General features: G+C 34.8%; 1 protein-coding gene across 1 annotated transcript in view; it reads right to left on the bottom strand.

Annotated features, from left to right (window-relative positions):
* Positions 1–14,912, bottom strand: part of CENPE (centromere protein E) — a 35,853-nt gene that overhangs the window by 16,136 nt on the left and 4,805 nt on the right. Inside the window, exons 9-27 of the mRNA XM_083835600.1 lie at positions 14,398–14,449; positions 13,490–13,577; positions 13,177–13,303; positions 12,580–12,699; positions 11,047–11,205; positions 10,504–10,648; positions 10,159–10,256; positions 9,818–9,874; positions 9,572–9,739; positions 7,576–7,650; positions 7,184–7,312; positions 6,677–6,811; positions 5,931–6,108; positions 5,308–5,462; positions 3,811–4,125; positions 2,633–2,944; positions 2,286–2,444; positions 1,217–1,423; positions 91–381 (exon numbers count right to left, since the gene is read on the bottom strand). Coding sequence (XP_083691726.1) covers positions 91–381; positions 1,217–1,423; positions 2,286–2,444; positions 2,633–2,944; positions 3,811–4,125; positions 5,308–5,462; positions 5,931–6,108; positions 6,677–6,811; positions 7,184–7,312; positions 7,576–7,650; positions 9,572–9,739; positions 9,818–9,874; positions 10,159–10,256; positions 10,504–10,648; positions 11,047–11,205; positions 12,580–12,699; positions 13,177–13,303; positions 13,490–13,577; positions 14,398–14,449 — 2,970 coding nt within the window. The remainder of the gene's footprint in view (positions 1–90; positions 382–1,216; positions 1,424–2,285; positions 2,445–2,632; positions 2,945–3,810; positions 4,126–5,307; positions 5,463–5,930; positions 6,109–6,676; positions 6,812–7,183; positions 7,313–7,575; positions 7,651–9,571; positions 9,740–9,817; positions 9,875–10,158; positions 10,257–10,503; positions 10,649–11,046; positions 11,206–12,579; positions 12,700–13,176; positions 13,304–13,489; positions 13,578–14,397; positions 14,450–14,912) is intronic.

Genomic DNA, 14,912 nt, shown 5'->3' with positions numbered 1-14,912 from the left:
AGTACATTGAAGCCAGAACAGCACCTACAAAAATTAAGATGGAAGTTTACTAAAGCTGTTGTCCTAAAGGAATAGGATAATTATTCTTACCATGTTAATGGTCTCCTGTACAGTGTTTCTCAGCTGGTCTCTCTCATTTTGGAGATTTTCCAGTTGCATTTTAAGATCATCATCATAATCTTCTCTTTCTGTCAGAGTTCCCATTTCTTGACAGTCACGCAGTTTTGTAGTAAAATCTGTTCTCCCCATTTTTTCAGACTCCCCGTTAGATTCACTGGCTTTCATTTCTTCCATTTCACGCAGTTTCTTTTGTGTCTGGCTCAGCTCTTCTCTTAGAAGTAGTATTTCCTGCTCAATGGACTTCTCTTGAGTCTCAGATACCTATTTTATACAGAAACAGAAATCAAGACATCTAGCTAAGTAACTTTAAGAGAATCATATCTGGCCTTTGACAAGTTGATTTATGTAAAATAGAATGTTTTAAATCCTATAATTCTGCATACAAATATCTTTGAATTCAATATGTAATTCAAGTTTCTTGGAAAAAAAAGAGATGTGTATAAGTACAATTTGACACGGTGACTTCTGAAACAAGTTGCCAGAAGCAGAACTTCACAGCCATAGTTTAAGCCTGAGGAAAAGCGATCACTACAGAGATCTCGTTCCTACTTCTTATCTCGAGAGCAGATAATAATGGTGTCAAGACAATTATTTCCTCAAAGTTTGTCTGCCCTCCCATAAATATTAGTATACGCATACACTTTATAGACAGTTTAAAATATACATTTATGTTAAAACCACTCACACAATCAGCATACCCAATTATGGAGGATGTTAGCTGCGAAGTCCCTTAACACACATTGCCAGGAAAATAAAAAAAAATAATTTCTATGCTTTGAAAAAGCAGAACCACCCCTTCCAGATGAGCAATTTTTAGCTTTAACTACTTAATTACACAACCATGTCTCTGTACAGGTCAACTCAGAACAAGATAACAAGATAAAATTTTTTTTTACAGCAAAGCTTGTCATATCCTACTATTAGTTGACTATATCCAACTGTATTGGTTGAATAACTTTCAGGTAAACAGTAATAATTGTGGAGTCCAATAGTCTGCAGTCAAGCACCCTTCTCTGGTTTGTTTTGCAAATTGTTTTCACTCAAGGTCAAGTTTAAATAGGTAGGTTTTCTGTTACAAACTTAGTATAATATTTACCGGAGTTCCTTCCCCATTCTCTTCTTTTTTCAAGTGTAAGTTGTCCAGCTTATCTTGCAATGAATTGTTCTCTTGTGTAAGGAAAACTATCTGTTCCTTTAGCACTTGAAGCTGATCACTTTCGCTACAGTTTTTTTCTGTTTTTTCTTCAGCAAGCCGGTCTCTCTCTGATGTGATGTTTTTAATTTCTTCTGTCATTTGTGATATCTACAAGGCGTGCAAAGATAGCATTTCCTTTAATTCAAAACCAAAATTAAATACAAAAAATTTGATTCATTCTTCTACAGCATTTCTAGTATTAAACTGCTGTAATTAAAACAGGAAAAAAAATACGAAACAACCTTTGGCCTTTTTGTCACCTGTTTTAAATGTTAACTTTTCAGCAATCTCTTCTGCAACTGTCCACATTTTATTTAGAAAATGTCTGGGAGAAAAGAAGCCAAATAAGAGAGAATCTCTTCACTTATTTTTATGCATCCACTCAAAAAAACCCGTGCAAATACTGAATTAATGACCACTGACTTATTGGGTTTGGCAGCTGATATACTTCAGGCTAAAGTCCAGTCTCATATATTACAGATTGTCCTGCCAAAGAAATTGCCACTGAAGCAACTGCACAAGAAAATATTCTCAGCATCCTTCCTTGTGAGTTGTTGTACACAAGCATGAAGACATGGGATCAGTTTTCTGCTATGTGTTTGGAGCTCAGCTGCCATTTACAACCACTTGCTAGGCTTCTCATTGGGACTTGAGTGTTACAAACCATAAAGCTTATGGTAACTCATCTTTTCTTCCATTTGTCATCTAATGCCACCACTCAAGTCGGCAGCTCTGGAACACACTAGTTAAGCACAGATTTATTACTGTACATCAGAAGATGCTGATCTCTCTGTAGAGCATCAAGCTGTGAAGGCTTGGATCAGAGAGCACTATGTCACACGCTTTCTACCAAAGGTGTAGAAATTTAAGGGCAAACAGATGAGACTGCAAGGACATTAACCAGGCTTATTTTCACATATTGGAAAATGCTTTTAACAATTAAGTTTTGAATGATCACATATCATCTTACCTGTATTTCAAGTTCACTAATGGTTTTCCTTAGTGTCTCCTCAACACTCAGCATCTGAGACTCTTTTTCAGAAATACTTTTCTCCAACTTCTTAACAGCTTCCCGGGACTGCTTGAGAGAACTCTGTGCATTTCTCAGTTCTTCATGCGCTAAAATGTTCTTTAGAATAAAAGAAAGAAAATCCACAAGAGAAAAGTCTGAGGTGTTTTGCCACATTAGTAAGTACTCCTTGAATAAAAACAAAAAACTCCACTCTCCTAATCCCCTATTCAATATTGTTTATAACTGTTCTTACATTCTTTCCCCTTAATATGTATGGTCCACTTCAATAAAGGCAGAATTCCTACCATTGAAACAGTGTCCTTGATATCTTCACTGAGCTGGTCCTTCTCAGCTTGGAGAGACTCCTCTTTTTGTTTCAGGTAATCTCTTTCCTGAGTGAGAGTTTTTATTTCTTCCCAACATCCACTAAGCTGTTGAAGAACTGCCTGTATCTCTGAATCCTTGGCCTCCAATCTTGATTCCATAATCTTTTCTTGCTCTTTTAATTGTTCCATTTCATTTAGCTTCTGCTGAGTCTGAATAAGATCTTCTCTTACACCAAGGAGATGTTCGTGCTCTGCTGTCTTTTCTTCCAATTCTTTCATTTTGTTAGAGAGCTTTAGTTTATAAAGGGAAAGACCAGACACTTTCATTGTAATGCAAAACAGCATGTTACATACATGTTCTCACAGACTCACATTAGCTTAGAAAAGCTAGCATCCTCTCACTCCTCAACGAAAGAATAGAAGTTCCACCGTTTCACTTTAAGCCTCCACTTAGATTCTTGCCCACATTAAATAAGCATCTGTTTCTGGAAACCTTATGATGGTTTCTCCTTAGCACGAAAAGCCATGCTAAAACACAAGAAACACACATGAAACTGTAGCCTAGCTTAGGAAGCAATCAAATCTATAGCTGATTATGACAGCCATATCACTACCAAAAGGCTTATCAGAAATATATGCATCTTTAATTTCCTTTTCTTCTAAAACACGTTCCTCCCCCCCTTTATATTTCCCAATTAATGCAGTGGTTTTCTCTGGTTTGAAAGATCTTCCCTTTTGTTTCTTTTAAAGCAAAATCCTAAACATTTCCCTGAGGAGAAAGCTTTGTTTCTACAATTTCAGAGTATCATAGCTACATATGTAAAATATATTTTCATAATAAATAAAATTTGAATAATAAATAAATACAATTTGCACAATAAATAAACTTAAGAATGGGAAAATAAGAATTAAAACTAGAGTACAGAAGGAGAACACATAATCTGGAGTAAACTATGTTTCTTTGCCCATGAAGGACCACTGAGATGCATAAGCCTACGACTTTGTACATCTGGCAAAGAACAAGTAAATCCACTAACACTACAAGAATTTCAACAGCAATGTTATTTATACATTCAAGATCACTTCTCCAAGTGATTTTAATACTATGAAAGAATTCTTTCTATCTTACATGTCTAAAGGATCAAGACGACACTGACCTCTAATTTCACATCATCCAAGGCTGTTTTAGACTCTTCTGCTTCTTTAGATAGATATTCTATTTGGAGTTTCATTTGTTCATTGTCCTCCGATGCAGCTACGTATTTTAGTTCTAGTTCTTCATGCAGTTGTTTAAGTGCTACATATTCCTGATCAGAGTTTTCATATTTAAGCTGTGCATCTGCTAGATCTTCTTTTGATTTTCCAATTTCTTCAGTCATATACTTAAGTTTAACTTCATTATCAGCTGCCTCAGAGAGCAGCTTTTCTCTTTCCAGTTTTAGTAAGCGTAGCTCCTCACACTTTTCAAGAATCTGCCAACAGAAGAAAACATTAACAGTATTTTCTAAGTCAGTATTTATCACAGCTATGTAATGAAAAAAAACATGTTCATATGCAGGCTTAGGAAACAAATATAGGCAAACACAGAGTGCAGTATGGTGCTAGACTTCCAGACTCTCCCCCAACAAAATAAAACCCAAACAAATCTTCAAATAAAAGGGATGACGGCAAGCCCCATTGGGTCCAAAAAGCCAAACTAATTCTTTTTTTTTAGACATTTAAAAAATATTTTATTTTTCTATATATCTGAGCTAAGAATGGATTAATACTCCTAACTATAGCTTCTAAACTGAGTAAGTATGCTGATGTACCAAGATTTTATTTATGATATGGATTTTATAAAGTTGTTAACATCTAATTAATGTTTATTATATAAGGGGATTGGACCTGATGATCTCTCGAGGTCCCTTCCAACCCCTACAATTCTGTGATTCTGTGATTTGTAGAAGTAGGACACTGAAGTTTTTGGAGCTTTCTGCTAAGTATTTACAATCGAGTTTTGGCAAAATTACTTGCCCTGAGCCATTCTAAGTTCATATACTTAGCAGCAGGTATTTGAGGATTAAAAAAAAACAACAACAAAACAAACAGAAACAAAACCACACACCACAACTTGAAGCTACTGCATAGAAGTCTTCAGACACGCTTGTAGGAAACAGTTTACTAAGCCCTGCCCTGCCAGGAAACAAGAAAGCTTCCTTGAAAATTGTGGAAAACTTGAGTTAAATCTTCTACTTCTCAACCAGCATTTCTACCCAGATGTCTTAAAATTTACTCCTCACAAACAAAAATTCAGTTTTAGAACAGTGAATGAGGATCAATCACCATTATACCTACACATGCAGTTATCAAATAATGACCACGGTAAATAAGCAAACTTTGTACTAGAAATTCTTGATTAGTTATAGCAGACTGAACACGCGATCTTTGATTTTTTCTTGAATGTAAATATCAGATACCTGAGGAAAAGCAGCTTAATGTTTTTTTTTTTTTTTAATTTCATGTTATTTGATTCAAGACTACTTTTGTCTTTGAGAGGCCTATTGTATAGGAAATTCTAATGTGTAACTCATGAAGCACAATATAAAGAACACGTAAGGAAGTCCAGCTCCAGAAAATTTAATTTTCTCCAGAAAAATTTTTTTTTTGTTTACCTCTCTCTGCTGTATCTCAACAGTATTTGGTAGAGACTGAAATTCTGATAGCTCATTTACTTGTTTTTGTAGGAGTGCATTCTCTTCCAGTGCTTTTTCTAGCTCCGCTTTTACATCAGATGCCTTTTTTTCCAGCTCCACAACAGAAAGCAAATCTAGAAAAATGAACAAATTTAGATTAGAAAGTGTGAGAGAAGAAAAGCAGGTTTTAAATTAAGCAGAAGAGGTATAATGCACTCTGAATGTCATATTCATTCAAGTCTAGAAAAGTGTATTTTGTAATGATCAAAAATTAAAAGATGAAACTACTAGTCTGAATTTGGTCGTCACTTAGATGAACATCCAGCTTATTTTAGGTTTTCACCAATAGTCTTCATCCACGTGACTGTCTTCGTGTGAAACAAAACATTCTAGAAGTCACAGTTTTCCAAATAATTTAAGAAAGTGCTGAAGTAGTTGTTATGTGCCAGCAGTATCAGAGAGACAGATATTTTATGTTATGTTGACAAATGCTCTAAACATTTGGGAAAAGAGCCAAAATCTTCCCTACCACCCACCTCAATGGGGAAAAGGGAGAAGGGGCAAGGGAGGGGAAGAGAGCACCAACTCAAACTGAATAGTACCTTTTGGAACTTTACCCTCCATCAGTGAAGTTAACCTTGTGTTTTCTTGAAATACAGACTGCAATTCTTTCTGCAAGTCAGCTTGCATTTTTTTGTAGCTGGCTTTTCCTGCTTCTATTTGACTTTGATAGAGTTGCACATCCTTTTGCATTTGCTTGTAATTATTTAAGAGTTCATTCTTCAGGAAAACAAAACAACATGCAGTTCACACACAAAATACAAGCCTACTTGCTTAACAGTTAAACATTGCACCCATCACGTTTCCTATTGTTGCCCTGAACAACTTTGATCATGATAAATACAACAGAAGAAGTCACAGTTGAAGAAATTAATTCCTGTTAGAGTGCTGACCAAAATGTACCTTACATTAGAGGTTGAACCATAACCACTTTACCCATTTCATTTTTACTCCATCAAATCTCAAAGTAAGGTCCACCTCACTTTCCTGAATTCATCTTACTGTTTCATTCCCTGGTAAAAATCAGACTTGGAGTCTTCCGTCCCAGGAACTCCCCAAAGACTATTCATTTATTCTCTCCATACTGATAAACTGAACACTTACTCCTGCACAACAAGCCTCTATCATCTTTTCATCTTTCTCCTAAGACCTGTTTTCCATGAGTTCCAGAGTGAAAACATCACTTGGAGCATGAGTCATTAGCCAAATCTTGTATTTACTGATTGTAAGACAATAGTACCTCAACCGTATTTGGTACAGCAACAAAAGTAGTTTAACAAGTACTTGCCATTTTCTCCTTCAGCTCCAAATTTTCAGTTCTGAGAAAAGCAGATTCTTTTTTGGCATCCAAGGCTATAGTTTCACTATCTAAGAGGGATTTATTCAGCTGTTGAATTTCCTCAATTAGTTTATCAGAATCTCTCTGAAAGAGAAGAAAAATAATAAAAAAGCTGAAACAGGCCATAATAAAGCAAACATGATCATTATAATATGGTTAAAGCACAGAAGAGACTTAGAGAACATGGTTCATTATTCCATCTAAAAGGAACAGTAGAAGGACAGAGCTCAGATAAAGTGCAACCTTTCCCATAGCTTTACTTCACCAAAGTATTGCTGTATAAAATAAGCTTCTTGCAGGAGAACTGTTGATGTAGTAAATTAGTGTTTTAAGCTTCAAAAAATAGCTAGTTCGCTTAACAGCAGATTTCAACTAATCTAAAGCTATAATTATATTTAACTCATACCCAGCAAAGTAAAATCCAACATAGCCTTTCAACCCCAGAAGAAAACTCACGTTTACAACTGAAAAAGATGCGTCCTTTTTTTCCACTCCTGCTTTCTGCAATTCTTCCACACGATTCTGTAATGTCTTTATTTTGTTCTCTTTCTCTTTCAGCTGTTCCAATTTGGAGCTTATTTCTGCCTAAAAGTTACAGGAGAAAAGGGAAAAGAAAAAAACAAGGGAAAACGTAGTTCCATTTTTTTTTTCCAGGTAGAAATCTAACAGAAAACTCAATCTTACATAATAACTGTTACTAAGTTTATAACTGGTAAGTTTATAGCTGGTAAGACTAACCAGAACCCTGTAAGTCTAGACTGTCCATAGCAGATAAGAGTATAATCAACATAAACCAAACAATGTTCCATGAAAGTCTTACTGCATGCAAGTTTATGAGACAGACTCACCTCAAGTTCTTCATTGTACACTTCAGCATTTGAAACTATATTCTTTAGGTTGGTAATTTCATGCATTAGCTCTATCTGTGGAGCAAAATGAAGCAAAATTGCAGAGTAGGTTAGAAAGCGCCCACACCAATAGTATTAGCTGCCATCGCCATGAAAATAAGCAAGGTCTACCTTATGTTTTCTTTTCTATTAGGTAGCAAACCATATGTATGTATTTAAACAGGTACAAAGCAAGCTGCTACATTCTTTCAAACTGATAGATAAGATGCAAAGCTCTATTTCAGCTTCCCAGCAAACTGAAAGAATTCAAGTACAACTTAATCTGCAACAGCTCAAGAAGTGAAAGCAATGTGATCAAAGCCATTTCATGCACAAATCTGTAAGATATAAAACTTCAAATTGGTCATGTTAAGCAGCTTTTTACAACACGGTGCAGCTATTTGATATAATCTATTCAATGACAAGAATTAGAAAGTGTCAAAACTGAGGTGAAGTAAGCAAGCCATGAACACATTCAAGTTGCATCCTCTGAAAGGAGGCACAAGCAGTAGAAGACTAGAGAGAAAAGCTACACGTATAGGGAGGAGGAAACCTAACCTGTAATTTTCAGGTCAGAGGATAGCTGTAGAAATAGTATCAAACTATCTGTTAAAAGTCACTTTATGTCATTATTCACAGTAGAGTTTACCTCTGTGTGTCTGCTGGCTGAAATTGATGATTTCAACTACATGTGCTTAGTAAAGTATGTGACCTGTCACTTATGCTGTAATTACTTTGCTACACAGGTATCAAATGCTTACATTTTAGGGAGTATCTTCAGATATGGATCTGAAGATATGATTTGTTCAAAAAGCAGTTCTTACAACTTAAGGTAGTTTATTATATTTGTCATTAGACATACAAAGGTTTTTCAGGGACAACTGTAACAGGATTTGTTAAATGTTGGCTTCAGAATATACCTATAAATCTTTGTGGGGAACAGAAATAATAGGTGAGGTTGTTAAGTTGTAACCTGAAACAGTGTGAAAGGATGCAACTTCAGTTCAACCTTAGCATCATGGTAAGAGGATATTAAACAGCCTAGGGTGTACAAGCAGTCTGCAGCCAACACAGCAAAGCATCGGTTCCTTCTGGAAAAGGCATTGGGTAAGAAATGGAATAAAGTACATCCATGTCTCAATACCTCAGAAGTCTTTTCCTTCTGTAACTTATTTGACAGCCTAGCCCTTGGGCAACTAGAACGTAATACCTAAATATAAGTATGTATTACTTGTAACAGAATTAGAGCATAGAAAAAAACAGACATTTGGACAAAAAAAGTATATATGGTCCACAAAAAGCATGAGGAGGTGAAAGGAACTGAAAGTCTGCATGTCCTACATCATATTATCCACTAGATAGAATTTTCCGACTTTGTGGCACAAAACAGCTTTTATTTTTTCCTTTTACAGACATTACCATTCGCATTATTACTGAGTTAAACAATGTTTAAAGTTAATGCCGACATAGCTCTGACTTTTGTAACTCACTGAACTGTCCTATACAAGAAACAAGTATGCTTATTAAGCCATACTTCACTAACTTCAAAATACTCTACAGCATATTTAGTAATAGCGCATTCATTACACATTGAAAAGGGAGAATCTCTTGCAGAAATCTAGACCATTCATATATTACATATATACGCACACAAAAAATAGTGTGGATACACACAAATATATACATGTGTTTAACTAGACTTCATCTAGTTAAAATTCAAAATTTAAATATGAATTTAAATAAATAAATTTAAATGAATTTAAATAGTGTAAAATTCAAAATTTAAATATGAATTTTACACTAAGTCCATTTCAAATCCTGGATTCTTTCATTCTGCTGTTGAGCGCAACTTAGCACCACCTGTGAGTAAACATCCAAGTATATGTATACTGACTTAACTCTCAAAAACATTTGAATATACAGAATTCTTATCTATCTGTATTTCAGTGCACCTTACCTCATGATCTTTTTGTGTTTGTTTTTCCAGCGCTTCAAATTCATCCATTTCTATCTTTTCCTTCAGTTTCTCCTTCATTTCATTTATTTCTAATTTCAGCTGTTCATTTTCTAATACTAGGTTATTGAAGTTAGCTTGTAGGACACTGAGTTCATTTACAGCAAGATCCTAAAAAAGACGACAAACTTTAGAAGAGGTTATTGGAATTTTGGGTCTTATTTTTAAGACAATAATGGACAAGCTTACCTTTTCTAGTGCTAAAACTTCACAGCATTGCACAGATTCTTCAAAGTCTTTCTGAGTCTAGAAAAAGAATCACTTTTAGTTAACTGATCTACAAGCTGAAGCAAATTTATTATATTCCTTGTTGCTTGTCTTTTCACTGCTAGTCCTGTTTAAATACCAAAGCTCACTAGCCCATTCTCCACAAAAACATCCCACAACTTCACAGAGATGACAGAGACTTGCTTTCTAACTAGTTAGACGGAAAAAGAATGTCGATGCCCTAAAGAGTAAGGCTGACCTTACTGAGAAGCATGTAATGCGTATACACCACATAAGGCCAACTGAAGAGATTATGAAGTTACCCAGTTCATGTTAGGTCCAGCAGTCCACTCTATATCCGAAATTTGATCGGGAACAGTTAAACATTGGTTGTCATGTTCAGAATTCTCAAAAAATGTAGCTGAAAAAGAATATGCATTAAAAATAGAGTGAGAGCAAATTTTAACCTAGACATCAAGAGTTCTGTCAAAGATTTCATCACATCAGAAATAATCATTCAATGGCAATGATGTAGCACAGCGAGTAGCATTTCTGAATCTATAAATTTAGATTTATAATTAAGGGATTATTCCTCATTTTCAGGTCTTCATTTCAAAGCTGCCTTGCATAATTTTCTTGTTCCCCTTCCACCCCACAAAGATACTTACAATCCTCTCCATCTGGTAGTGAAGACAGAGACACTTTCATTTTTTTTGTTTCAGTCAACGCTGTTTTTTCAAAGTCTTCAAAATAATTCGCATTCTCCTGGTTTATTTTACCAGGAGCCCATGTAACTCTTCTTCTCTTCTTGGCCTTAAAAAAAAAAAAAAAAAGAAAAAGAGGTATTTACAGAAAATCATAATCAAAGCACTAAGTAGAGAGTAGATGTTGCACGAGTTAGTGCTACAACAGTCCTGCAGGCTAACCATCTGCTTTGCAGTTTCTTCAAAACTGAACCACAGCATGATCATTTGTAAGCAAAAGTCTTGTTCACTGCAAGGCACAATTGAATGAATGCTCACTCAGAAATTATTTAAGAAGTTATTCCTTAAAAAAAAAAAAAAAGTGTGTAAATTGGATACAAACATTTACAGTTGGTCTGGGCATATTTAAACTGAAGACTCAGGACTGCTTAACTCAAACTTATTCTTCATTTTCACAATGACTCTATGTAAGATTTAACAAACAAGATCTGTAACAGCTGCTCTTACTTTAATATTCTGTTTTGATGAAAACGAGGCAGAAGTCACCAGCATCTCAGTTAAGTTTCGTATCCTATCCTCCTGCACTTTTTGGAGAGAATTTTTTTCTTCCAGCAACTGGGCCAATTGATCTTTTTCCATCGCGTGAATTTGAGTCTTCAGAGACACCTTCCATAAAAAGATTAATCATACTGCCATAAAGAGTACAAACTACTGTTACAAGAGATAAGGAATTATTAGTAATTAAAAATGACACCACGTGTATATATAATCTTCTAAGTCTGGAAGAGTTGTTAAGAGTCTAAATCTTTAAGAAAGCAACTGACAATTTAGTCCACAATTTACCCACAGACTTAGTATTTAAAGTCTGTATATTTAAGTATTTAGAAAAGCAAAACAATATAGCTCCAGACTTCTCTAGGAATTTAAGAAATAGAGATAGAAAAAACATGCTTTCAAATATAACAGTTTAAGTTCACCTTTCTACATAGCCTGAAGCTCTTTCACAGCTATGATTTAATTGTCACATAACAATATGCTTCTCTAATGCATGCGATGTCTCAAAATTTTGGGTACCGATGATTTATTCTGTTGTAAAGCAACTGCATTACAGTAACTAGTTATTTGACAGCTTCATCATGATCTTGCGACAATTAAGTATTTAGAGATAAATACACACATGATTTTCCAATAACCTCTTCTGTACTTAATAGAAGTACTTTCCTGACTACGTACTATGTTATAACGAGCATACCACTAGGTGGAAATCTATACTTCAAATTAATTTTTTAAAGCCAAATCTTTTCCTTAATATTTTTCTATAACTCCTCCTGCCCCCCCCAAATATTGCTTTGACTTAAATCGTCGAAAGACGCATCATGTCTGAAGTTGCGATTTTCCTGTGCTTTACATATTATGATGCATTCTCTTACAACACTTGCAGGATTCTCATCAACGTTGTAGTTTTTTTTTTTTTTTGTGAAAGATGAATGAGACTACACTGTTTGGTGGGAAGTTGCAGTCATCCACTTTTAAAACATATCTTCAACCTATACATGACAGACTTTGCCACTGATCTTATGCAATTGCAGCTTAGGCTGAACATCAGTTAGGAAGGAGGAAATAATCCACTTGGAAACTAATTGTAATACAAGAAGTTATTGAGTGTCAGTTAATTATTGCTTTCATTTGTAGCACTATTGAGGTGTACTATGAGGCATGATAAGTTTCTTAAACTCTCTCACCTACAAAAATATTTGTCAGTCAATTGGTCTCATTTAGTGTTAGTTTTCACAGATATGTTGGTCATTATCGATTGCTTTACGTTTCACTTTATGTTTTCAATTTCTATTCTCTGAATATACGCAACAGTTACCAGCTTAAAAGGTTTCCCCACCCCTCCAGATTTAACTGGTCTTGGTTTAAAACAGTTTCCAAATAGCTACCATTATAAATATACAGAAGTATGTGTGCGTGTGTATATATATATATATATATGCCTGTATGCATATAAGTATAAATTTTAGTATATTTATTACATACTTCCTCCAGCTGCTTTTTCAAATCCAGAATTTCTTTGCGACATCTCTTCAGGAGGGCATCATCATCAAGTACTTCATTGACTTTTGGAGTATTCTTCATTCTTTTGGCTGTATTGGCAAACTGGAAGAGCAACCATATTCTCTCATGGACAACAGCAGTTAAAGAACAAATACATCAAGAGACTTATTTTTTCTCTTATTTCCCAACAGAATTAAGGGAACAGTTGAATGAAAGAAAAACGCGCTTAAGCAAAACCACACCTAATTATTTTTCAATATAAAGATCTAGAGAGCACCAAAAGGAAGACAATCCTGCCTAAAGTTCATCACTAGTTCATTTACCCTCTCTTCTTGTAGAAGCTGTCTAAAATGTTGTCTAACTGCCAAAAAGCTTTAGCTAGCCAACCTAGTACACCAATGCGACTGAGAGAACATGCAGAGTACAAAATAAACACATTTCATGTCCCAAGAGCAGAGGACCTTTAGAAGATTGAAGTGACTAAAGACTCCCGTCTGTCACATTTTTTTCCCCACTCCAAGCCATCAATATTAAAGTCTAGAATCAGAATAATGCTTGAAAACAGGCAAGAAGTTTTACCTGAAGGGTACTGAGTGTTTCATCAAAAGAAACAGGAGTAATTGTACAAATAATAACCGTCTTAGCATTTCCTCCAAGAGAGTTCTGTAGAATTCGAGTCAGCTTGCTGTCTCTGTAATTTATGAAACTGATGGGAAAATGAGAAAGAAAACGGATAAAAAAAAGTCATTTTTCTATGAAAACACAGTATTTTCTTAAGGTGACAGAATATTTAGGAGTGTTATATAAAATACTATTTTATGTATAAAGAGTTTTAACTTCTTAATTTATTAGTGACTTGTCCTAAAAGAGGTATGCCAACACAAGCACTTACCCAGAAGGGTCGTCACAAAGCTTTTTGATAACTTGACCCAGAATGAACAAACTCCGATTTATATTGCAGCCTTCTTTCAGTCGGAGACCTAGGTATTACACAGTATTTTTTTTCTTGAATAAAACAACATTTAGATACTTTTTTAACATGTCAAGGTGTTGTGTTACGTTATGCTCAGATGGATTGTCCAGAGTTAAATCTCAAGTACCAAAATGCACTGTGACACATCAGCACTCAATATCAAATCTTTTAGAATAACCAAAATGAATCAAAGTCTATCACAAATGAGCATTAATAATCTTCACTTAGTAGGTAGTCAGGGCCAGAGGAATGTGAATTTTGTTTACAAAGTTTATTTCGTATTTAGACATGTAATTAATATAGGCATTTGCAAAAAAATTTAATAGAATCCAAGTGTACCAAACCAGCCTTAGATTCAACTTTCAGGGTAGTTACACCTTTTAAGACAGGATATTAACATGTGTTATTCTCAGATTACCTTTTTTTTTTTTTAAATAAAGGCATTTTTGTTCTTCATGCTGTCATTTTAACTAAGCTTGATTGTTAACACAGTGAGCTATCTACTTACTCTTCAGCTTTATATGTATATAACAGTCTGTATGAGCTTCTAATGATTTCTTTACTACAGACGATTCATCTTCATTATATTAGTACAGCCGACAATTTTTGCTGGACCTGCTACTCTAGAAAAGCCATACAACTACACAATTGTCTGCACTTTATAACTGTTCTGTTATTTTCTTGAGCAGATCCTGCCCTACCAAGTGGAAAATACATTACTTATAAATAACAACATCACATGGATAGTAGCTTCCTTTCCATCATAGCCTCTCATTAAACCTTAATTAACAAAAATGGTCATGAGGAGAACTTCATTTAACACTCACCTTCAGATCCTGTTTGACTAGCTCTTTCACTGCCTGCCAGATCTACCAAGTTCTGTAAAATTAAACATTTCACAGATTAGTTCTGGGGGTAATTTATTTTTAGATCCTCTTAACTCTAAATCTGTGCTAAGAATTTCATAAACTGTAGCTACGCTTAGGAAAAAAAATAGGGAAAAAAAACAAGTTGTCTCTCATTACTGGAAGTAATACATAACTCCACAACATTTCAAAAAATAACTTCAAAGTGCCTAAGGATATGAAATAAGATCATAGGAAATCTATTAATAGAATAGAATTTCTATATAGAATTTCTATTAATAGAAACTCTATTAATAGAAGCCTTAATTTTAGCTACCTCAGAATTATTTCACTGGGTTTGTCAGTGATCAGAAACACTCAGAAGGTAAGCTATGTTTAACAAAAATGGGGACACACACTGACAATAGTCCCTTACGCTCCTGGGGAGGACATCACACTCCTCAGTCCAGCATGTATTGTCTAGGAACTCTAACAAT

Source organism: Anser anser, assembly GCF_964211835.1.
Source record: "Anser anser genome assembly, chromosome: 4".
Taxonomy (NCBI): Eukaryota; Metazoa; Chordata; class Aves; order Anseriformes; family Anatidae; genus Anser; species Anser anser.
The sequence above is the reverse complement of the archived record's forward strand: the minus strand, read 5'-3'. Positions and strand labels throughout refer to the sequence as shown.